The 26,564-nt window shown below is 43.1% G+C and overlaps 1 protein-coding gene across 3 annotated transcripts in view; it reads right to left on the reverse strand.

Moving 5' to 3' along the window:
- ELP4 (elongator acetyltransferase complex subunit 4) overlaps nt 1–26,564 on the reverse strand; it is a 259,081-nt gene that overhangs the window by 217,871 nt on the left and 14,646 nt on the right. For all 3 annotated transcript variants that reach the window (XM_090032796.1, XM_090032798.1, XM_090032797.1), the window contains exon 3: nt 5,643–5,764. In XM_090032796.1, coding sequence (XP_089888922.1) covers nt 5,643–5,764 — 122 coding nt within the window. The remainder of the gene's footprint in view (nt 1–5,642; nt 5,765–26,564) is intronic.

The following is a 26,564-nucleotide window of genomic DNA, read 5'->3' on the forward strand; positions in this document are numbered from 1 at the left end:
GGGGGGACTACTGCCACTGCTGGCCCGCTGAACGACCCTTGCAAAGCCAGCAGACCAAGGCACTTAAGGGAGCCCACCCCTGCCCCAGCCCTGGCACAATCTGTGGGCAAGGCAAGAGCCCCCAAGGGCACACTTGCCTGCCTGTACACTAATGCCAGGAGCCTGGGCAACAAGCAGGACGAGCTCATCCTCCTGCTCAGTGCAAAGAATTATGACGTCATTGGGATAAGTCCACCCATGACTGGACCACGGGTATAGAGGGCTATACCCTGTACAGGAGGGATCGTGTTGACAAAAGGGGCGGGGGTGTAGCTCTCTATGTGAAGGAAAGCTACATGTCCCTGCAAGCTGACCAGCATGGACAGCTAGAGACCCTCTGGGTAAAAATTCGTGGGGAATACAGCACAGGGGACACAATGGTGGGAGTCTACTACAGACCTCCCACTCAAAGTCCTGAGCTTGACCAGGAGTTCGCCCGGGAACTGACTGAGGCCGCTTGCTCCAGGACCTTGGTTGTCATGGGTGACTTCAATTACCCGGACATCTCCTGGGAAGATCACTCAGCAAAATCCGAGCAGTCACAAAGCTTTCTCTCGTGCGTGGATGACCTCTACCTGACTCAAGAAGTCTATGGGCCAACGAGAGGCAAAGCGCTGCTCGACCTGGTACTGGCTACGGGGGACGACCTAATCGGTGACCTAGTGACCGATGGGAAGCTGGGTGACAGTGACCACGAGCTGATCACCTTCACCATCCGCCGTAAAGCTGGCAAGTCAGTCAGCAACATAGAAGTCCTTGACTTCAGAAAAGCCGACTTTGACAAGCTCAAGAGGCTTGTCAGTCAGGCCCTTAGGGACCAAGACCCCAGGGAGATGGGAGTTCGAGAAGAGTGGTTGCTTCTCAAGGAAGCGATCCTCAATGCACAAGCTAAATCTATTCCAACACGGAGGAAAGGCAGCAAGAAGGCACAGCAGCCCCCCTGGCTCTCCAGGGACCTAGCGGACCTCCTGCGGCTAAAAAGGAAAGCCTACAAAGGATGGACGACGGGATTCACCTCCAAGGAGAATTATTCTGCACTGGTCCAGTCCTGCAGGGAGCAAACCAAGAAATCCAAGGCTGCAACTGAACTCCAACTAGCTTCAAGCATCAAGGACAACAAAAAGTCCTTTTTCAGATATGTGGGGAGCCGGAGGAAAAGCAAGGGCAATGTTGGACCCCTGCTAAACCAGATGGGGCAACTGACGCCCAGGAAAAAGCCAATCTATTAAATAGGTACTTTGCGTCAGTCTTTCATCAGTCCCATAGGACGCCCATGCCTGCTATGGGACAGGGAGATGTGGGTGATGGGGATCCCCTACCCTCCATAAATGCTGACCTCATGAAGAAACACCATGAGAAGCTGGATACCTTCAAGTCAGCCGGCCCTGACAATCTGCACCCCAGGGTACTCAAGGAGCTGGTGAGCGTCATAGCCTAGCCCCTGGCACAGATCTTTGAAAACTCCCGGTGCTCTGGTGTAGTGCCCGAAGACTGGAAGAAGGCCAATGTGGTGCCGATCTTCAAGAAAGGGAGGAGAGTGGATCCGGCTAACTACAGGCCCATTAGCCTGACTTCTATCCTGGAAAAAGTTTATTAAGGAGGCTATTCTTGATGGACTGGCCCAGGCTAACATTCTAAGGGATAGCTAGCATGGGTTTGTTGCAGGTAGGTCTTGTTTGACCAATCTTATTTCCTTCTATGACCAGGTGACCTATCACCTGGATGAGGAGAAGAGATTGATCTCATACATCTTGACTTCAGAAAAGCTTTTGATCTGGTATCCCATGATCACCTCTTGGCCAAACTGGCCAGTTGTGGCCTTGGCTCCACCACGATCCACTGGCTGGGAAATTGGCTCCGTGGTCGGACCCAGAGGGTTGTAATTGATGGCAGTCGCTCATCGTGGTGCCCTGTGACCAGTGGGGTCCCTCAAGGCTCTGTCCTGGGACCCATCCTGTTCAACGTCTTCATTAATGATGTGAACACTGGAGTCAGGAGTGGACTGGCCAAGTTTGCTGATGACACCAAACTTTGGGGCAAAGCATCCACGCCAGAAGATAGGCAGGTGATCCAGGCTGACCTAGACATGCTCAGCAAATGGGCAGATGAGAACCTGATGGTGTTTAACACCGAAAAATGCAAGGTTCTCCACCTTGGGAGGAAAAACCTGCAGCATCCTTATAGGCTTGGCAGTGCTACTTTGGATAGCACTACAGAAGAAAGAGACTTGGGGGTCATCATTGACCACAAGATGAACATGAGCCTGCAATGAGATGCTACAGCTAATAAAGCAACCAAAACGCTGGCTTGCATCCATAGATGCTTCTTGAGCAAATCCCGGGACGTCATTCTCCCCTTGTACTCGGCCTTGGTGAGGCCGCAGCTGGAGTTACTGCGTCCAGTTTTGGGCTCCACAATTCAAAAAGGATGTGGAGAAGCTTGAGAGAGTCCAGAGGAGAGCCACGCGCATGATCAGAGGTCAGGAAAACAGATCTTACGATGATAGGCTGAGAGACATGGGACTCTTTAGCCTGGAAAAGCGTAGGCTCAGGGCTGATCTGATGGCCACCTATAAGTTTATCACGGGTGAACACCAGGATCTGGGGGAACGTTTGTTCACCAGAGCGCCCCAAGGGATGACGAGGTCGAACGGTCACAAACTCCTGCAAGACCGTTTCAGGCTGGACATAAGGAAGAATTTCTTTACTGTCCGAGCCCCCAAGGTCTGGAACAGTCTGCCAGCGGAGGTGGTTCAAGCACCTACATTGAACACCTTCAAGAGTAAATTGGATGCTTATCTTGCTGGGATCCTATGACCCCAGCTGACTTCCTGCCCTTTGGGTAGGGGGCTGGACTCGATCTCCCAAGGTCCCTTCCAGCCCTGATGTCTATGAAATCTATGAAATATAGCTCTAAGCCCTTAGCATATTAGTAAAGCATCTAAGTTCTTTTTAACTGGAGAAAAATATGTGTTATGTTATATGGGAGGACATTTCTCATCATCTGTACCCCTTTGCAACCTCTTTTCAAAGTCCTAGATCTATCCATACACATGCTCAGTTCACAAAGGCTAGGGTTAAATTCAGTCTATATTTTTAAATGTGTCAGTCACAGTGAAATTAAATGAATGGGGACGTTAAACCTGTATAAATCATTTTATCAGTTTTGTTTTGCTTTTCTTCGTACCAGGATGTATCACTTTTTTTTTGTTCAAATTTAAGCCTGATTTTAGCTTTGAAAACGGAGCAAAACAACAATAGTAACACGTGAAAAGATGATAATTGATATGAAAGATTTAGTTTAATTTCAAGATTTTTTCACAATGGAAGTGAAAAATACCGTAACTTCTTTCATTAGCTTCTCAAGCTGTGTACAGTTACAGTAGAGGATTTTTTGTTTGTTTGTTTGTTCAGAGAAATGTACCGACTGTAGAAAATGCTCCGAACTGTTTAAAATATCTTTTAAAAAATATAATGTATATAGTTCTATAGATTTTTCAAGAAGGGTGTAATTTTTTGTGTTGCATCTTAATGCTGACTTCCTGCAGAAGCTTTGACTACAATAGGCGTGAATATGTTTTCAACGAATGATGGATAAATTGCCAGGTGGTAATATCATATATCTTAGGCAGCTGATGGGGGCTTTTTATCCTGTACTTGTCTTTAGTTATACATAATTTTAAGATAATTATGGTCTATAAGATTGTCTTTTACCCCTTCTACTACCAGCAATATTTATCTTGGTTATAGGTTCAAGAAACTTCCAACCATACAATAAAATTAAAGCAAAGGGAAATACAGCATTTCCACAATGCACTGTGTGTATAAAAATTCTCAATGTCCTTGCTATGGTCACTAAGTTGCCTAATGACAGGTTCTTAAGATACAGAAGTAGTGAATTGAACTATTAGTCATAGTTTAGTATACCAAACCCGCTGCCTAAATTTTGTTCAATAGAAAATGGATTGTTGGTAAAAATCAGTACATCTTTCCACTGTAAAGATGTACAATCTACATGGTCAACCCCCACCCCATGTAACCAAAATCCTCAGTTACTTTAAGGTCAGGTGCAATTTTAGAGTCTGACTTCAGAGATCGCATAGATCTCTGCTCCAAACTGCCAGAACAACCTCTCTAAAGCTTAGCAAGCTAGTTTTAGGGAAAATGTTAAGATCTGGAAATCCAATTGCATGCTGGTCCACAGAACAGGGAAGATTTGAATGGGGCAGCTGAACAGGTGCTCCAGACTCTCCTTCCCAGTCAATGACTGGATTACAAAAGATAAAAGAATACTAAAAGCCAAAACTGGTGTATTCTGTGACTGACTTAAAAAAAAAATGCAGTAAAATAGGCACAACAAACATAATAGAAAAAATAAGTGTAATGAATATTTACAGTAGTTAGTCCATTGTAAGATGCAATGCAATGAGTAATTAACTGGACAATTTAACCTTAGTGAAATAATAAACCACAAAGTCCACATAATGGACTGTTCTGAACAGCCTGCATGAAATACACTTTAAAATTATAGACTTTGTTATATAAATTAATCTTCAAAATTAGACAAAAATATCATTGTTTTATAAACACAAAAGCAAATAAAAAATTCATCCACAAATGAACACCTCTTTCTTGGGTTACAAAACCAAGACCACTGGATTTTCATAACAGCAATTATATCATGTCACTGAGAATCCATTTTTTCCTAAGTGCTCAAGATAATACTTAATGGACTTAATGACACTAAAATTTATGCTTGAGTAAAGAAAAAAGAAGAGTAGTAGTTTAGTCCAGAGAAGTAGAATCCCTCAAGGTTTTAAGTGGCCAGACCTCCACATGACTTCTAGTTATCTAAGTCAGTAAATCAGAAAATACTCTGAATGTTAGACTACACAGTCCTTAAAGGCTGTTAAGAAATATGGAAATGTATTTATTTATCCATTCATTTTAGTATATTTTGCAGCTCAACAAAATATATTAATCATTTATATTTTATATTAATCAAAATATATTTTTGATTAATAGATATTTTCCATTAAACTGTGCAAGTTATAACTATGTAATTGAAAATACATATATTGAAACACACCCCAATAAATGGAGAAAAGGCCTTATCTGTAAATAATTCAGCATCAGTAACTGTATGTATGAGAACAGTCTGACTGAGTTTCATGAGATTAGCTGCATATATGAATGTTTCCCGGATCACAGTCCAAAAGCCCAATTCAAAGCCCACTGAAGTACACAGCAATCTTTTCCCTGATGACAGTGCACTTTGGACCAGATCTTGAGATCACCGATCATGCAAAACAGAAATATTCCTTTATGTATATTTTCATGTTTAAAATGTTTAATTTAATTCTTTTTTCTACAGATGAATACAGGAAACTGCTGAAGTAATTTTGAGAGAAACTGTTGAACTATTTTATCACATATTTTTCAAACAGAAAAAACTGTAAGCAGTGTATTTTCTTGATTTTACTTATTGATTTGTTATTGCAGTATAAATATTTAGTGCCTTATTCAATTCACTGAGGTAAAAAAATCTTGTCAGAATAGACATTTTGGATAAACTTTAATCTTATTTGTCACTTTTTTTTTTACCTTCAAGATATCAGCAGGATCCTCTTTAGCAGAAGCAACAAACAAATGATGTCCAGATACAATTCCCTCTGCGAGAAAATACTTGAATAACAAGTTGGAGTAAATACCATATTTATCTTCCTCTGTGGAAATAAAGGAATTTTGGTTAGAAACAAAATATAAGTGTGTTTGCTTGTGCTAAGCACTCTCCTTCACCCATATTTTCTTAAACATTTACAGAAGTCTTTTGGATTTCTCTTTTGGTCTGCCACTCTGATCTGGTGGTGAGCTTTGCAGTAGGAGCCAAACTACTTGGAACCAAAGTTTTAAATGTATGGTTCCATAACACACTGATTTCTCAAGCTGGAAAAGATAAAGAGCCCTGGCATCCACGAGCACCCTGACATAGTTTAGGGACCATATCCTAGCAGCTTCCTCTGTCAGCTGGGAGAATCATGCCCTCTTCACGTACAACTTCCCACTAATCCTCCAAATATCAACCAACTTTTGTTGCCATAGTAGCAGCTCACAGAATTTCTTTACTGTTCCCTCACCTGATGATGGTTCAACCTTTGGGTCAATGGGAAAAAAGATGACTAATATATGAATCTCTCATGCATGAGCACAAGTTGCCTCTGCTGTCTAAAGTGTTATCAGATCTTAAAAGCATACCATCTTTCTTAATTACATGTAACAGCTAATCTCTATTTAATGTTTATAAATAGACAATATTGATGCATGTATAAGCAGAGATAAATGTATATACATTTGTAAATGTATAAATAGAAATTATCTTTTTTTATACACTTGCAAATCTCTATTTCTATTACCGCATTTACTCAGATCCCAGATGACCTTGAATTTAATATTACCCCCCAATAATTAGATTCTATACATGAAACATGTAAAAAATTGTTCTAATTTTCATGTATAGAACCTAATTACTGGGGAGCTGTCTTTAATTCAGCCCTCCCACCATAGCAGGGGGGCTGGCAGCGGGGAGACAGGTGGTGTGAGAAGCTCATGCAGCTTACCCCATTTGTGCCTCCCCTTCTGCTACCTCTGCCCCCTGCCAAACCCCGACTCACAGCCTTGAGCCCCTCTTCCCCTCTGCTTCCCTTCTTACCACTCCCCCTTCAGCCTCTACTCCCTCCTTCCCCCTCCCCTCCAGCCTCTGCTTCTCCCCCTCCCCTTACCTTTGCTCCACATGGCAGGCTCTGTCCCTGTTCTAGCCTGGCACATTAAGCATGGCCTCAGCTGCCACGCAGGCTGTGCGCCATGGCTAAAGGGCCAGGCTGGCGCCATGCTCAGTGTCCCAGGCTGCAGCATGGAGCAAGGGTAAGGTGGGCGAACAGAAGCTGCATGTTGTGGGAGTTGGGGAATGGAGATGCACAGGTGGCAGGGGGAAAGGGAGGCAGACAGCAGTTGTGGCTATGCCTCGACCCTGGGTAGTGGCTGGAATCCAAGCCACAGCAGCTGTCTGCCAGCTCACTCCCCTCATACTTGATTTTAAGACAAAGGGCTTTTCGCATCTTATACGAGGGAAGGGGAAACCACATCTTCAAATCGAGTAAATACAGTATATTACCTTTCTCTACTATCATCTCTATTTACGCATTTATATTTTCACATTAGCAGTTTTCTTTTCCCAAGTTCTGAAGTTCTAAAATGGTGTAAAGTAGGGCCATTCTGACTACCTTTTCATGTGCTAGCTCCCAAACCAGAAGCAGTATAGCCGGTTAGTGCCAAAGTGAAAAGTTAAATTCACAGGTAATACTGCACCGAGTGGCTTTGCCTGTTTAGGAGTATCATGGAATATCTCAGCAAAGTACTACTTTGTGTCTTATAAGGAAATTCTAAATGTGTGAGAGTGTATATTCAGACATTGTAAAACAGACATGGAAGCATCTGTGTAAGCATTTATATAAAATGTAACTCTACAGATTTATTCTTTAAAAATGATATTTTAATTGGCATAAGAGAGTTTCAAATTGGTAATTTATTTTCAAAGCTACCAGTTATAAGTTAAACCTCAGAAACAAGGAGAGAACAAAAACACATAAGAGTCTATGATCTTTCAAGCAATTATATAATACTTTAGAGATAAACTGGGAGAAATCTTAGCGTATTCAAATCAATGTTCCATTGGTTTGAAAAACATCAAGATTTTACCTAGTATATACCAACTTCTTTATTTAACATTTTTGGTAGGTAAGCATCTCAATTTAGTAGATTCAAAATTCATTGGATTTCATTTGACTCAAATAGCATTTTATGTTATTCCAAATGAAGGTTAAGGCAATGAGAATAAATAATGAATTTTCAAAATCTAATGCATTTCTGATTTCCTGAATTACCAGAAAACATAAACAATAAAAATATTTTTTTGCTCATAAAATATTCACAACAAGCCACCAGTGTAATTAAAATTATGAAGTACTTAAGATCATGCCCTGTAATGTAGGGTAACCTCACTTAGGTAAAAAAAATCTGTACTCTTTTCTTTCAGTGAAAAATACGTGCAAAACCCTCTCAGTATATTTGGAATCTCATTCTCTCTTTATTTATCTAGCTTTTGAAAGATAAGCACAAGTAAAAGTCTCTCATACAAAGTGGAAATATGTTTTTACTTGAGGAAAATAGGACACAATCCACTCTGTAACTTGAACATCATTCCCTTCCTGTCCAGTCTAAAATGACATGTAACGATAATAAGAAGCCAAAAAAGGTTTGTAGGTCTTACAACCTACAAAATGGAGAAAGTGAAACAAAAGAAGAAATATACTGAAATGTACCCACGTACTGCACACTGGAAATGACTGCCATGTCTACACCCTCAAAAGAACCACTACATGGTTTTGCCAGAGTGAAGCATGTGCCTGCTTGGTCCTTATGCACTACAGCACAAAGAAGACACCATGTAGCCACTTCAGTGCGGTACTCACTGCTTCCTGGGACATTCCTAGCATCATGCTAAGGTGGTTGCATTTTGGGATGTAGTGCACAGATACAGGGAAAACTGAAGCATCAGAAATCACCTGTTTTTACCTGATGCAGCTGATAATGTGGCCGATAAATTCCCCGTGCATTGCAAAGCTGCAGCTTGCGTGGGGCCAGGAGAGCAGCCCGGCAGCTTGGAGACCAGCATTAGGTTGGTAAGTCTGGTGTGGGGGAAGGAGCCGGGGAGGGGATTGGGGAGGCAGACTGAGGCCCCTGCAATGAGGGAGGGAGTGGGGCAGGGACAAGGGCTGCTCAGCGGGGGCAGAGCATGGGATGGAGCCACGAGCAGTTCATTCAGAGGGTGCAGGGAGGGGTGGCTCCCTCTGTTGTGCTCACCTTGGGAGGTGCATGCCCCTGGATCTACATGCGGGGCAGGATGGGCTGCTGTTGTGGGTTAGGGCTGGGGGCAGCACTGGCCTCTTCCCGGTGTGGGGGCTGGGCCACGCTATGATTGGGGTGGGAAGCAGCAGCATTGCGAGTGGGGCTAAGGTGAATTTTGGGGGAGCAACAGTGATTTTGGGGGGCTACAGCCCCCTCCTTTGCCCCCTTCCCAGCGTTGCTGCTGCCTACCCCAAGCACAGCCCTGACCCAAGCCCCCCACTGGGAAGAACCTGGTGCTGCCCCCCGCCCCAGCCTGCAGTGGCAGCCCACCCCGCCCCATCCCATGTGCGGATCCAGGGGCACATGCCCCCATGCCCTTCCGGGGTGCATGCAGGGTGGGAGCTGCTAGTCCCCCCACGCCTCCTGGACAAGCTGCTCATGGCAGTCCTGCACCCCGCCATGGCTGAACAGTATCTGCACCTGCCCCAGCCCCTCCTCAATTTGTCCCCCTCACAGCCCTTCTCTCCCCTCACCCTTTCCCCCACACCAGACTTCCCAGCCCAACACTGGTCTCCAAGCTGCTCAGCTGCATAGTGGAATTGGATCAGTATCGGCTGATAATAGTTCCTTAAAAATCGGTCATTGGTATTAGCACAAAAAAATCCCTTATCGGTGTACCCCTACTTCCTGATACAGATTTCTGAAACTGCTGACATAACACAGAAGGTAAAAATCCCATAAAACCTAAACAGATGCAAGAGTAAAAAGGCAGCGGTTGAGAACAAATGTAACTGAGAAAATGTTAGGAAGATAAAGAGAATATAATAGCAAGGGAAGGGGAAGAATGGAAAACAAATGATTGGGACAAGACGTTAAACCAAAGAAAAAGTTTTGCACTGCAAAATGTTTAGTGGCAGACAAATGGCATGCCGTTTCTAATGCTTTGATTAAAAATAAAAACAAACAAAAAGGCCAAAATCACAACTATCTTTGGAATATATTGTAGGAATATATTGTATGAACTCTTCTGGCAGGAGTCTTTCCCATTCCCAGTTGGTTATGAAACAATACAAAACAGCTTTTCAAGTGGACATACAAGCGCTGGTTTTTAAATTTTGTTTTTTGGGAAAAATCTTGGATAAAGAACTTCACATTTGTAACTTCCAGAACCTTCAAGGGGAAAAGAAATTACAAAAAAAAAGCGTCAGGAAAGAATCACTTACTTTGTTATAAGGAGAAGAAAAAAGACTTTGTTTAGAATTTTCCCCTTTAAATGCAAAGGAAAAATGTAAATTCTTTTGCAACCTTTACAGATGAGATAGTGAACCACCTTAAGAAAACAACTGCAGGAAACAGAAAATAATTATATAAGGGGACCTGAATCAACATTTGTATTTGGCTTGTTTGCTTAGGGTTCAGAGATTTAGGCTGGAGGCAACTTGAGGTAGGGGAGATGAGTCAGAAGACACCAGCTATAACTTGAAGCAGTGACACAAGAGTTGACATCCAAATAAGCCAAAGGAAAATAAAACATAGTAGGAAAATTACTGATACAAGAGAAGCTATTGAAATATCCAGCTTGGTTTAGTATTGAAGACTGAAAAGCTTCAATGGTTCTGATGGATTTTAATTAAATCAGTTGCTTTTGATACTATTAACTTTCCCTATCCTGCTAAATTATTCCTGGTGGCAAAATTGGGAAACTGCAGCCTTGACAACCTCATGGTCTGATGGCTGGGGAACTGCCTCCATGGACGGATCCAGAGAGTGATGGTCGACAGAGCCAAATCAACATGGTGCATGGTGACCAGTGGTGACCCTCCGGGCTCCATTCTCAGATAAGAACTCTTCAATGTATTTATAAATGATCTGGACTCTGGTGTCAGAAGTGGACTGGCTAAGTTTGCTAATGACACCATACTATGGTGTTCAACGTGGAGAAATCCAAGCTGCTCCACCTTGGGAGAAAAAAAAACACATCACATTTATAAGCTTGGCAGTGCTACACTTGCTAGCACCATGACCAAAAGAGACTTGGAGGTCATGATTGATCACAAGATGAACATGAGCCACCAATGCGGCACCACAGATGACAAAGCAAACAAAACTCTGGCTTGCATCTACCAATGCATCTCAAGCAAGACCCAGGAAGACATCCGCCCACTCTACTTGGCCTTGGTGAGGCTGTAGCTGGAACACTGTATCCAATTCTGGGCTCTGCAATTCAGAAAGGATGTGGAGAAGCTTCAAAGAGTCCAGAGGAGAGCCATGTGCATGATTAAAGGGCCAGAGAGCAGGCCTTATGAGAGGCTAAGAGTCATGGGACTCTTTAGCCTGGAAAAGCATAGGCTTAGGGGCACCCTGGTGGCAGCCTATAAGTACATAAGGGGTGTAACATCAGGAACTGGGAGAACATCTGTTCACCATAGTACCCCAAGGTAAGACAAGGTGCAATGATCACAAACTTCTGGAAGACTGTTTTAGCTTGGACATAAGGAAAAACTTCTTTACTGACCAAGTCCCCAGGTCCTGGAATAGACTCCCCACAGAGGTGGTGCAAGCACCTACTCTGGATACTTTCAAGAAGCACTTGGATTCCTATCTTGCTCGGATCATTTGACCCCAGCTGACTTCTTGTCCCTTGGGCCCCTGGACCCAATGATCTTGCAAGGTCCCTTCCAGCCCTAATGTCTATGAAATCTAAGAAATCTATGGTGTCTGAACTAATTTATTTAATGCATGCAACCATAATGCAGACACGCTGAGTATTGATATGACTGAAGGTGCTTAAAACAATTTTACTCCTCTTTTTGTTAGAAAACCTACTAAAGAAAGGCTGTCTTGTCATACCAGCCTTTCATCAGAGTAATTTTTCAAAAACATTTAAGATTTAGGGGTATTTACCCCTTTAGATGATTTGATGCGTATAAAACTCTATTAATAATGTTAATAAAGAAATATAAATTATTTTCTACAGTATGTAGATGATACCCAGGCTCCAATTTTTTATACTTAAAGACCTGATTGATGAGGTGGAATTGTCTGTCCAAGACAGGCTTGGATGGGGAAGAATCAATGAAGGCTCATCTGAAATAAAAATGAAGTGGTATTAGTATACTGAGGCAAGCAAGCAAATAGCACTGGCAAGGAATATGGGGGGCCCTTATTGAGACAGTATATCTGCTTGTGTACTTTAAGTTTATCTTTGAGGATGGTTGGTTTAGGCTGTCCAGCCAGGAAAAGGTAAAGTCATAGCCAAGAACATTTTCCCTTCTGTGCCCAGGGAGTTATTTATTTCCTCTACAAATGCAGGCCGTGCTATAATCATTTATGGCTTTACCTCAAATCTAAATTACTGCAATGCACTTTAATATAGAGCTAAGCTTATTCATTATAAAATAATAAAGGCAATGTATGTGTGTTCTGAAATGCAGTATGAAGTAAAAGGTTGGCCTGCTGAAAGCCTAGGCGAAGGCCAAAGAGGAGTGCAGTAGAGAGGATTCATGATGAGCAACTGCTGCAGGCCACCAAACCAGGAGGAGGAGATGGAAGAGGCCTTCTCTAAACTGATGAACTCTTCCAAATCACAGGACTTCATTCTCATGGGGGGATTTATCATCAAGTCATCTCCTGGGACAGAAACACAGCAGTGCATAAGCAGTCCAGCAAGTTCTTGGAGTGTATTGGGGATAACTTTTTGTTATAGAAAAAAGAAAGGCTAACTAGGGGGTGAAGTTCTTCTCAACTTGCTGCTCACAAACAGGAGGAATTGGCTGAGAATGTGGTGGTAGAAGGTAACATGGATGACAGTGGGGCAACCCTAACTGAACGGGACAGTTCTGAAATAGGAACATCAAATCCTGGTTCTGGGCCGCATGACTGGGACAGCATTTGCTTCCGATTCACAGTATCGTGCAAGGATCCGAGTTTTCTGTTTAAAGTGGCAGTATTCCAGCTAGCAACGGACAGCTTGGGATTGGGGGGAGCAGGATGCAGGAGGCACCATGTGCACATGCGCATGTGCACACATGCATATGGCCAGGTATACAGCCCGAGGCAGGGCAGAGAGCAGTTTCCCCAGGGTAAATCCATGGGAAAAATGAAGACACTGCGCTTCCGAAAAAACAGACTTTTACCAAGCTCACGAAACTGATGGGCAGGATCCTCTGGGAGGCAAATCTGAAGGGACAAAAAATCCAGGGAGGCTGGCTGTGCTTTAGGAGGCCCTTTTAAGAGCACAGGAGCAAGTTATTTCAAATGCAATGGAAAAATGGGAAGTACATTAGGAAGCCAGCCTGGCTAGACAACAATCTCTTTAATGAGTTGAAAATAAAAAAGGAATCCTATGAAATGATGAAGATGAGATTCCACAAGCACTAAAGCAAAATCCTGAATTCAGAAGAGAATAATTGCATGCATAAATAAAGACTGGGGAATGATTGGTTAGGCTGCAGTACTGCAAAGGAGGACCTGGAGGTTACAGTGGACTATAAGATGATTATGATTAACAGTGGGTGAGGCCTCACCTGGAGTACTGTGTCCAGTTTTGAGCCCCATACTTCAAGAAGGATGTGAACAGTTTGGGAAGAGTCCAGCACAAAGTGACAAAACTTATTACAGGCCTGGGAAGTAAGATTTTGGAGGAAAGGCCAAAAGAACTAGGAGTGTTTAGTTTGGAGAAGAGAAAACTGAGGGGGGATTTGGGTAAGAGTCTTCAAATACCTGAATACTGATTATAGAGAGGATGGAGATAGGTGTTTCTCTGGGGCTGAAGGGGACAGGACTAGAAGCAATGGTATCAAACTCCAGGAGAAAAACATTTAGGTTGCAGATTAGGAAGAACTTTCTGACTACAAGGATTGTCAAGCATTGGAAGAGGCTACCTAGAAACAATTGTGGAATTCTTTCTTTCAAAATTTTCAAGTGCAGGTTTTCAAGCATGCAACCAGGATGCTTGGTTGGGATGGCTTAGTCAAGATGTAAAGTGCTCCATCTGGAGACGAACAACCCGCACAGGCTTGGTGGCACCAAACTGACTAGCACTATGACTGAAAGGGACTTAGAGGTAATAATTGACCATAGTATTAACATAAGCCTTCAGTGCGATGCTGTAGCCAGCAGGGCAAACCATACTCTGGCATGCATCATCCGATGCATCTCAAGCAAAACCAAAGAACAGATTCTTCTGCTTTGCTCAGCATTGGTGAGACTGCACTGGAGTACTGCGTCCAGTTCTGGGTGCCATACTTCAACAAAGCTGTGGAAAAACTTGACAGAGTCCAGAGAAGAGCCACCCTTATAATCAGAGACTTGCAAGGCACGCCACATGAGGAAAGGCTGAGGGACTTGGGCCTCTTCAGCCTAAAAAAGAGAAGGCTGAGAGGGGACTTGGTAGCATCTTATTGCTATATCAGGGGAATACATCAAGGGCTTGGCAAATAACTCTTTACCAGGGCACTGTTGGGGAAAACCAGGAGTAATGGCCACAAACTCCTGGAAGACCGTTTCAGGTTAAACACGAGGAAAAATTTCACAGCTAGGGTGTCCAGACTGAGGAATAAACTCCCTCCAGAGGTGGTATAATCACCTACACTGCAAATCTTCAAGAGGAGATTGGATGATGACCTTGCTGGGGTCACCTGACCCCACTTGTCTTTCCTGCCTAGTGCAGGGGAGCTGGACCAGATGATCTCACAAGGTCACTTGCAGCTCTACTTTCTTATGATCCTAAGATGAATATACATACTTAGGCCAACCACACAGGACAATGTTCTACTTTGGACCCTTTGTCCTATATTGTCACCCTAAGTCTGACCCGATGAGAGTCACGTGCATGATTAAAGGGCTAGAGAGGAATCTGAAACACTGCTCCCCACCCCCACTGCAACAGGCAGAGGCAGGGGCAGAGCACCACTGGTATTACTATCCAGGCAGCTAAGGAGTAAGTGGTCCATTAATGACATATTGTTTTTTCACAGGTGTTAACATTCCCCCTTTCAATGGTTATTCCACTAATCAAGCTTTCCCCTAGTTCCCGTGTACAGCTGGGCAGGTGGCACCTGTGTGCAGCAGCGCAGGATGGTGCGTGGCAGTGCTCCATCCACGCCCACCTGTGCATACCCCCTAGGGCCTTTTCAAGTACCTCTGAGCTAACCTATTAGGTCACTTTTTGTTGTCTTACTAGAGCTTTTTACTTAACCGCTTCTGCCACTACATCTCCCTACACCATGACCAAGATGCTTGTTTTAATTTTCACTAGCCAGCTGGACTGGCCTCTGAAATCCAAGACTGTCCCAGCTTATCTGGGATGTATGGTTACCCTATACATGCTGGCTTTTATATGTAGTTTAAGTGTTAATTTCCATCTATGAAGGCCTACATGTAAAGCTCTTGTTACTCAAAAAAAAAAAAAATCAAGTGAATGCATGGTATAAAAATGTAAATTGTTAAAATAGCTTTTCTCAGATAACTAAATGCAAACTAAGTCCCATAGCTAGGGGTCTACTCAATTTGTGTGTGGGGGGGTAGCCAATTTTGTGGGCAGATTGTGGGCCCATTGTAGGCCCTGCAAGCATTTTCCTAGATTTCATATACATTCAGGCTGGAAGGGACCCTGGAGGATCATTGAGTCCAGCACCCCTGCCCCATGGGCAGGAAGTCAGCAGGGATCATAGGATCCCAGCAAGATAAGCATCCAAATGTGTCAAAAGTGGGTGCTTGAATTGTTTCTGGCAGCAGTCTACTCCAAACCTTGGGTGCTCGGAGAGTAAAGAAGTTCTTCCTTATGTCCACCCTGAATCAGTTGCAGCGGAGTTTGTGACTGTTTGATCTTGTGGCGCTTTGGTGAATACACATTCCCCCCGATCCTGACGAGCACCCCGATAAACTTATAGGTGGCCATCAGATCACCCCTGAGCCTGCGCTTTTCTAGGCTGAAGAATCCCATGGTTCTCAGACTCTTGTCATAGGTCTGTTTTCCTGACCTCTGATCATGCGTATGGCTCTCCTCTGCATCCTCTCAAGCTTCTCCACATCTTTTTTGAATTGTGGAGCCCAAAACTGGATGCAGTACTCCAGCTGCGGCCTCACCAAGGCCGAGTACAGCGGGAGAATGATGTCCCGGGATTTGATTGAAAAGGATCTATGGATGCAAGCAAGACTTTTCCTTGCTTTACTAGCTGCAGCATCACACTGAAGGCTCAAGTTCATCTTGTGGTCAATCATGACCTCCAAGTCTCTTTCATCTGTATTGCTAACCAGCGTAGCACTGCCAAGCCTATAAGGTAGAGAACCTTGCATTTTTTGATGTTAAACACCATCAGGTTCTCATCTGCCCATCAGGTTCTCCTTGTTGAACTTCATCAGATCTCTTTTGGCCCAATCCTGCAATTTGCCTTGGTCACTCTGAATCGTAGCCCTACCATCCAGCATATTTACTACTCCCCCCTAGCTAGGTGTCATCCACAAACTTGCTGAAGGTTGTTGCAAGGAAAATTAAATCTGATCATGTTAAATTCATGGGTTTATTGTGGTGCCCCCCCCCCCCCGCACCTCAGAGTGGCTGAGGGGTCCTAGTGGGAACTCCCCCTGCTGGTGATTAGTGGAAAGGGCTGTCCATCCCTCACCACTGATGGGCTTAGAGGGCTGCCTGTCATGTGGCCCTTGTCCTTGCAGCTAATTGGTGGGGAAGGCCATGGCTGTCTGACAGGCAGCCCTCTCATGTTATATCATTCAGGTCACTGACACCAGCGAGGGATGGGTGACGCAGCCATTTTCCCTGCTTGTCTTCGTGTTGGTGGCCTCATTTGTGCCAGGCTGTGCAGCCAGGAGGGTTTCTGGCTCCCACTGGGGAACCAGCCCCTTATTTTTAGTAAGTTTTTTTTGTGCATTTCATGGAGATTGCCCAATTTTCTATTTCTGCAATTCCATGAAATAGCGAACTGAGTAGGTCCCTACCCAAAGGGTACCATTGCAGTTGTGGTCAGTGAAAGTGATTCAAGTTAGATCCCCATTCATCTGAACAGGGGGGTGAAGGGAACTATTGGCTTATGAAGGGATTTTCAACTTAGATTTATACTGCAATTAATGTGTTAGTCACAGCATAAATGGCAAGGCTGTGTGCTACATATCTGCCTAAATTAAGGTGTCATAAAATGGCAAACCAGCCACTGGAGCATTTTTTAGCATGGTTTGTACAGTGCCTTACACTGAACTCGTGGCATGTTCAGGGCTGCCCAAGGCCAAGTCACACTATAGTGCTGTTAGTACCAGGCTTTCAACTTGAAACCTGGGATCATTATTCCAGGCTTCTCCAGCACTAGCACCTAAAAAGGGTGCAACTGGAAATGGTTTCCTGATGCCCAAAATTATGCTTCCTGCCATGCATTTGTGGCACAGTAAAAGGCACAATTGTTGGATCAGGACTCAGACCCCATGGCACCTTTAAATGAATACATACCCGGGGGCTGTGAAATCTGTTTCTGTCCTTGGTCTACCACAGTCTGAATGTATCACCTTTCCACATATGTTTCAAAATTCAACTTTTCTTAGGAGCTTTTGGTGTAGAAATAGCATAAAATGCAAATCTTATTAGATTTGAATGGGGCCATGATTTACCTAATGTTTATTAGAATATAAGCCAGTACTGCATGTTATAAAGATAGCCTACTGTATTCTGTACAATATTTAAATTATTTCTGTATCATTATTATTAATCACTAGCCAATTGCCCTTCAAGAATGACAGGGAGCAGGCGGGGACAGAGCCCTTCCCCCACCCCATCTGGGCCTGCTCCCCACCTTCCCTCCTGCTGCTTAGGGTCCGGGCGCATTCCTCATTCTGGCACAGCAGTGGGGGGAAAGGAGGAGTGGACCCAGGCCCGATGCAGGGGAGGACTGGGCCCAAGGGTAGGGAGAAGCCAGGGCGGGGGGTAGCAGTGGGCTCAGGCTGACCTGGCAGTGGCAGTGACAATGGGAGGAATGGGCTTGGGGCCGATGCGGGAGAGCAGGAGTGGGGGAGGAGTGGGCCTGGGTCCGACAGAGGGAGGAGGCTTGCTCCTCCCCCTGTCTGCAGCTGCCGTGTTGGGCTGGGCCGGGCCTGTGGCCCCCTCACCCCCACTGCTATGGTGGGCTGGCTCTTCCCCTAGCTCAGGCTCATTCCTCCCTCTCCCCATGCCCCAAATTAGGCTGGGCCTGCTGTTCCCACCCACCCATGCACCCCCCTGCTGCGGCTGGCCAGCTTATACATCGCCTGGGCCTGCTCCCCCGTCCCATTTTGGGCTTGGGCCCACTCCCTGTCCCACGTTTACCTGCAAGGGGCAGGGGGGACAGGCCAGCCCTGCTGGCCACGGTCCCTCTTCTGTCCACTCTGTTGCCGCCGCCTCCAGGGAACACAGTGAGGGGGGGCGAGGTCAGCGCCATGCTGCCTTCTGTCAGAATGCTTCTTCGCACTCCGATTGGCTGTTTGTCAGCCAATCAGAGCACAAATAAAGCATTACGGACAGACAGACAAACAAATAGACTTGGGTTTTTATAATATTAGAATTCCAGGAGCAGCATCATGTGTTCCATGTTTTGCAGAATATTAAGATGGTCCATGCCACAAGGAGCCTGCAATCTAAGAATTTATACCTCGGGATAGTAATGGTTAAGTAAATATTCATATTTATTATAACATGTCACTAAATTGTAGTCTTTTGCATCACTTTCCTTATTGTTACATTAAAAGAAACTATAAAAATAGAGGTGATATGAAAAAATGAAAAAGCCCCTAACAATGACCATGCTTTATTTTGTTATTTGGTATAAATTTAACTGTGCTACATTTAATAGTTAAGAAATTTAGATTACTAAAGTCTGAGCAACACTCAAAATATCATGTAATTCAAATGTCATATTCAGCAAAGGAATTTAGTAAAAGAAGTAAAAAATACCAAAAAACTTACAAGTACTACAAAATGGTTATTTCAAAATTAGGCTCTCTTTCTGACTACACATTGGTCTCTAAATTTACAGTAAAGATAGAAAAGTAGAGTGTCAGAAAGCTATCTAAATACAAAACACCTCATAGTCTGTTACAGTACTCAAAGGATTAAAAGCGTCTCTGAAAGCCTTTATAAACAATGTATCTTGAATTGTTAAAGTCAATGCATCTGTAAGAATCCTTCAGTTCTTCAATTTGTCACATAGAGAATAGCTTTTTATTGATTAATTTCTAGGTCACTAAACTTCTCTTGTATTCAAAAGATCTGAAGTGCACCCATATGGGGCTTTTCTGATAGTGCCCATTTTACCCGGGCTTCAATACTTATGTTAGTATTCAAAGCCAATAGAAACATAAATTTTGTATTAGAAAAATAAAAACAACATAAAAACCTGTTTTGTACAGGTACTGAAAAACTAAATATTAGACTAGTGCAATAAGAAAGAAGGGTAAAATATTTTACAAGTTTTTGTTTTCAGATAATTTATGAAAATTTATTATAACAATCAAAAAGTGATACATTTCAAATGACATTTAATTGTTCCTCAACTTTAACCCCACTTCTCTTTTTTCCTGAAAGAATCACCATTAGCAGGACATATGCTGGACTGGCAAAAACTAACACATAAGTATATTCTACTCACTTAAGAGTATAGGAATTTAGGACCCCAAACCTTATTTTTTGCTTTCATTCTAAACTGCTTTCCCTATCTGCTGCATTCTTAGTGAACTTTACCTCTAACTAACAAGGTATACAAGCACAGAAGAATCTTGCAGCTGAAGACAGGGTAAAAGCTGACAGAACCCAACATGGAAGTCCTATTCCTCTTGTACATGGACTGGTTACATGTACTTATCAAGATGAAGCTATAACTATTAGTATTAAGATGAAGCTATCAAGTCTTGAAGGCTCATGCAGCATTTTGAGACTTGGGATTTGCCACAGCACAGGAGAAGACCAATGAACAAAGAAATTAAACATATGCCGAGCATTAGCTGCTGTATATTTTAATATAAAAATTAAGAGCAAGATCCTCTGCAATGCTATGCCAATTTACATCTGAAGATCTGACTGAGGGAGAGAGAGAAAATAAATAATAACCAGAGAATGATTAAAACTGTATTCAGTTGACCCAAGTTTATCTTCTGTGTAAGAATAACTAAAGTTGCTAAAATAATCAAAGTTACTAAATATGTGGCGGTCATAATTATTATTAGTGACCTCTTTTAAGATTCATAAATTTAAAATAGGACTAGGCTCTTTGAAACCTCTATAAGATCACCAGATATCTGAAATGATAAAAGCAAGTTATAGGCAAAAAAAAGATTTCAGCAATACAATATACAAATACCACTTTTTGTAGAAAGTCTAGACAGGTTGCCCTAAAGCTGCCAAAAGCCTGTCACAGTCCATCAGTATTGATCATTTTTTTCTACAGATAGAACTGCAGTGTGGTAGTGTGACCTAAGGTGAGTCTTTCCTTAGCTACAAAACATCTCACTAAAATTGCTGCAGGTTATAAGATGTGATCATTTTAATAATCTGAAATTCCATTTAAAAGATATTTTACTAATGTCCATAGTTACTAAGCTTGAGGGAGTTTAGTATGTGTCACTTGGATTTAATTAGCACACGCCAAAACAGAGTTGTCAAACATATACGTTACAATATCTGGCATTTATCCAGTAACCAGGAAGGTGAATTTTGATAACTTGTATTTTGTATAATTGTATTTGGCAAATCACTGTTTTGTACCTCTTCAGAGATTATCTTTATCACCTTTTTAAAAATTTAAAAAGTCAATTATACTGACAAGTTAAGAGTCCTCTTAACAGTCAGGTTAAACTGCATGTCTAACAAAAATAATATTAGCTAATTAAAGTAGCTCAAGCTGCTTCAAGGCTTAGGATGTACAGGTATAGTCTTGCTTTTAACAAGAAACAAGTTTTAACATTTTAACCTGACCTTAGCTACTGACAAAAAACCCTCTTCTAAAGATAACCTTTCATCACCAGCGACCTTGACAGAAAGCAAAAAAAGGAAAGCAAAGCAAAACAAAACTGTTTAAAGTATGCAAGCAGTTGGTCTAATAAAAGATAGCACCCAAGGAAATCCTTGCCTCTGGTATGATTCTATCGTACTCTTTCTCACCTCAGGCCCCACCGGGTAGTAAATGAGTAGCTCAGAACTTCAGCCTATAATACTGAAACTGAGCAGATAGCAAGATTAAGATAGCCACATTTAAACATTTTTTTTTCTGGTGGCTTCCTTAAAATTGTAAAAGCATTGTTCAAAACATAAAGGTTTGCTTTATTTTTATTTATTTATTTTTTAAAGTGTTCTTGCAGCTTCTTTTCAGCCACGTGCACATATTCCTTGAAGCAGACTGTCCTTTCCTCCTCACCTGGTAGTGTTCTGAATGATAAAACACGAAACACTGAAAAAGTGTAGTTCATGTTTACTTTGAGCAAATGGTTTTGATTATTCAACCTTCTATTTCACTCCAAACACTGTTCATCATATTGAATACTGGTTCCACTGAACCTTTTGATTCTAGCAAACAGAGGGAAAATTCTACTCTATAGCAATGCCTCTTGAACAAACAAAAACAGATATGTAAAAGCAAATTATATGAATATAAAAAGAAGAACTTGTAAGTTTTGTGTGTCCCAAAAGTTCCTGGAGCACCAGGACAACAGGTGAACAACTGAGATATATGGCTACATTAAGTATGGCATAAAAGAAAAAAAAATAAAAGAACAAATAATAGAATTAAGAATATGAAGAATAAAATATAAAAAAGAAGAATGGACTTGGGAATTAAACCACTCTCTGCTGTAAGTAGAACTGTTTAAAAATGCACTTTAAATATATGCATGCTGTATTCTAAATAATATTTTACAAGATTGTCCAGTAATCTACTGTATTATAGCATCTCCAGAGAACCATAACAATTAAAATAAACATTTTAATATGCTGAATCTACTATTACTTGGTTAAATTAACCAGGATAATTTGTGTCAAATAACGAAGACGAGCATCTAATTTGCAAGAGGAGTTAATCTAAGAATAATACAATTTATTCTTGCCTTAGAGAACATTAAAAAAAAAAAAGAATTTAACCTTTTTATAACACTTGGATTATAATACTGAAAGATCTTCCTAGGAGGTTTAGCACTGACAGCTTCAATCCTGTGAAATATAAAGCTTGTCTAGACTAATCTTGTGATGGGATTTTACTGTTTTTCTGTATTGACAAGACAGCGTATCAATGCAGTTAAAATACTGACCATGCTAAGTTTAAAATAGCTTCCAAGGCCTTCAGAGTAATAAAAGAATGAGTAAATACAGTTTTTCCTCGAAGATCTTGTACACAAATCACTTCAGAATCGTATAGTATTTTTCAAATCTAAAGATATTAGAATTTGTATCTGAAAAATTCTCCCCTGCACTTTCAGTTCCTATCCTTAAGTTAATGATCCCTCTGTTGCTTCTGTACATGTGGTATCTAACAAATGAGCTGAAAACACACTGGAAAGGACTGTTAGCTACACACTTGAAAAAAATTATGGAGTGAAACCCTGACTCTTATAAAAAGTCAATGAGAGTTTTCCTATTGCCTTCAAAGGGGCAGGAATTTCACCATCTTCTCTCAGTTATCATGTGACTTCTTATCTTACCACATCAAGGCAAGATCCTTAAACTTTACTTTCAGTCCTCCATTACTTCTGCCCATATTTTTCCACTTCCCTTTCTTTCCAATTTTCATTTCCTTTACTTTTTCCAATCCTTTCTACGTCCTTCATCTACTTTTTCCCTACTGCCTGCTTCCTTGCTTGAAACAGTCTATTACATCACCCACCCTGTTCCTTCTGTCTTTTCCTGCAAGTCTTCCCTAGACTCCATTTCCTAATTTATCTATAAAACCTTTATAGGTGTACCTCATCACTCTGGTGTCAAAACAACATGTCTCCAGTTTTGTCCAGTAATTTCACCCTTTCTAGATAGCAAAATCTTCATAGCAGGGAACATATGATAATATATATTCTTTACTATGCATATAATAAGTATGGTATTATAAAATAAGACTAAATACCTAACATGTATCCTGGGGTAACAAGCCATGGAAAAGCGTACTTTTAAAATGGCCTTGGCTTTATTGCAGTATTTGATATTATTGATTCTCTCTCAATTATTTGGTACAATTCTTACAAATCTCTGACATCTGCTGATTTTAATTCAGTTTTCTTTTCCTTTTAGTTTCTTTTATCATTAGTACATGGGATGTTCCATAGGACTCCTTCCTTTCATATCACTTTGGGTCACCTGCTTTCCACATAGACATGTGTTGCATCTAAAGAAAATTTGTAGTCTACTCTACATGTATTTGAAAATCATAATTTTTCCAGGCTTCCACATGCTCTATTTTGATCAGTTACTAGATACAGTGTAAACTTACTACATTTGGTATCTTACTTGCGAAGAGGAAAGCACTTAACACTTTCCCATCTCCTCTAATTTAAAAATCAGACACTAAACTCAAACTTTTATGCTTCTTGTATCCATGATGTGCTACAAACATATTCTTACTGTGATCTCTGAAGTATCAATACTGTATGTTTTTACCACATTTATGCAAAAACATAGAAACAACTTTATCTCTTTTTGTACAGGCCAATTCCCTTTATGCCATATCACCCCATCCCCAATTTAAAATCAGATGAAACTGTAATGTCTCATTTCATCTTTATGCCAAATAGCAGAAAGTAGTAGTCCCTGTTTCAGGGGTGGGCAAAATACAGCCCATGGCAGGTCTTTGTCCAGCCCGTGGTGGGTCATTTGGCCCAGGTACAGTCCAGCCATGGCGCGTCCTGCTGCCCACTAGGCACGCAGCAGGCCTGGGGTGGCTCTGCAGCTGGACTGCCTTTCTAGGTGGTGGTGGCTCCTGGCTGCTGCCGCTGCTGGCTCAAGCCCCACACCTGATCTGGTACCAGCGGGAACCCACACTGCACCAGTGGGAACCCAGTACCAGTGGGAACCCATGCTGCATAGCCCTGACCCTGCGCCTGATCTGGACTCACCTGCCTATGCTCAGCAGCAGTGCCGCTAGACAGAAGCTGGGCGGGGAGTGACTCTTTCCCCTGCTGCTGCCAGCAGTTAACCTGTTGCAACCGCTTGGTGCACACGTGGGGCTGCCCTGCATCTCCGCTGTCATCACTGCTGCCTCTGGGCTGCCCCACAGGCCAGTGGTGGCAGCGCAGAGCAGACGCAAGGCAACCCAGTGTGGATTCTGGGTGGCTGCAGCAGGGAACTGCTAGCAGTGGGAGGGGCCACTTTCCCTCTGCATTGAGCAACAGCTTTTGCATCACACTGCCACTGTTGAGCCTGGGCAGGCAAGCCCAGAGCAGGGGTGGGGCGTGCAGTGTCGGGACTGTGCAGTGCAGGTCCCTGCTGGCATCACTGGGCTAAGGCCAGTGGTGGTGGCAGCTGGAAGGAGCCACCACCACCTGGGCTGCATAGAAAGGCAGCCCAGCTGCGGAGCCACTCCAGCCCTGCGGCATGCCCAGGGGGCAGCAGGACGCATCATGGACGGAGGGTGCAGGGCATGCCTGGGGTGGGCTGGGTGACGGCTGTGCCTGGTTCCAGCTGATTCACTCTGGCAGGGGTGAGTCCAGAGCAGGCAGGGGGCAGACTGGGGCTGCGCACTGCTGGGGTGGTAGGGAGGTATGGCAGGGTGTGCTGGCTCCAGGCTGTTGCAGGACAGGGGCAGGTGCTGACCAGCTCAGGAGGCGTGCACCGGGGTCTCATGCACACCCCACCATACTCACAAACCCTTCCCTGCAAGCCTCTGAACTACACCCTCCCCCATACACAATCACACACCCCACAAACACCGCTCACTGCTACGTGCACAGTCAACAGCTCGCCGAAACTCATTAAGTGGCTCTCTACCCAAAATAACTGCCCACCCCTGCTCCATTACATTTTGTGCTTCAGACTAGATGAACCAGAAGATAGGCGGGTGATCCAGGCTGACCTGGACAAGCTCAGCAAATGGGCAGACGAGAACCTCATGGTGTTTAACACCGATAAATGCAAGGTTCTCCACCTTGGGAGGAAAAACCTGCAGCACCCTTATAGGCTTGGCAGTGCTACGTTGGTTAGCACTACAGAAGAAAGAGACTTGGGGGTCATCATTGACCACAAGATGAACATGAGCCTCCAATGCGATGCTGCGGCTAGTAAAGCGACCAAAATGCTGGTGTGCATCCATAGATGCTTCTCGAGCAAATCCCGGGACGTCATTCTCCCCTTGTACTCGGCCTTGGTGAGGCCGCAGCTGGAGTACTGCGTCCAGTTTTGGGCTCCACAATTCAAAAAGGATGTGGAGAAGCTTAAGAGAGTCCAGAGGAGAGCCACGCGCATGATCAGAGGTCAGGAAAACAGATCTTACGATGACAGGCTGAGAGCCAAGGGACTCTTTAGCCTGGAAAAGCGCAGGCTCAGGGGTGATCTGATGGCCACCTATAAGTTTATCAGGGGTGAACACCAGGATCTGGGGGAACGTCTGTTCACCAGAGCGCCCCAAGGGATGACGAGGTCGAACGGTCACAAACTCCTGCAAGACCGTTTCAGGCTGGACATAAGGAAGAATTTCTTTACTGTCCGAGCCCCCAAGGTCTGGAACAGTCTGCCAGCGGAGGTGGTTCAAGCACCTACATTGAACACCTTCAAGAGTAAATTGGATGCTTATCTTGCTGGGATCCTATGACCCCAGCTGACTTCCTGCCCTTTGGGCAGGGGGCTGGACTCGATGATCTCCCGAGGTCCCTTCCAGCCCTAATGTCTATGAAATCTATGAAATCTGCTCAGGTCCCTTCCGACCCTAGAAACTATGAAAACTATGAAACTATGAAAACTATCCTCTAGACCCTTCAATGATTACTGTTAGCTTTTGACTCAAAAATAAAACCTCTCTTGCACTCTTCCAAACCTTTAGATGCTTGCATCTATCATCTATTTTTATTCTTCAGTTCACTCCCTACATTCTTGTTCTACTGTTACACTTCACTGCATTCGAAACGTGACAACATATGTTAGCCTTCTGCCATACTGCTTTGGGCAGAGATCTCTGATTTCAGAACTGGTGTTTGATCGTAAGACCTCAAATGCAAAATCAACTGTTCAGTAGCTCATTCTTCACTTCAGGCAAACACCAAGTCACTAACAGCAGGTGATATAGGGCACTTTGCTGCCAGACAGACCTTACTTTGGATGAGATTTATTACAAAGATACTGATGAATGGAACCAGAGCATCAGTTCAAAGGATCCTTTGGGTAAGTCCACTCTGACAGCTATATTTTGCTTATCTAAATTGTCTATAGTTTCCATCAGAGAAGTTACTCTTCATAAGCTTTTAAGAAATGGTTTGCATTATTGTCACACACTAGTCCAAACGAGAGACTGTATTCATTCCTACAGTCTAGAGTTGAGGCAGAGTAGGGCAACTTAAGAACTACCATGAAGTAGAACCCTCACTAGAACAGATTTCCCTCAATCCATTGCCAGAATATTATTGTAAAGTTATTTGTAGGGCTTGTGGGAGGGGACTGTTCACATTTAATTATTCGCTTATTAC

Source organism: Crocodylus siamensis, chromosome 2, assembly GCF_052110815.1.
Source record: "Crocodylus siamensis isolate JL-2025a chromosome 2, ASM5211081v1, whole genome shotgun sequence".
NCBI classification, from domain to species: Eukaryota; Metazoa; Chordata; order Crocodylia; family Crocodylidae; genus Crocodylus; species Crocodylus siamensis.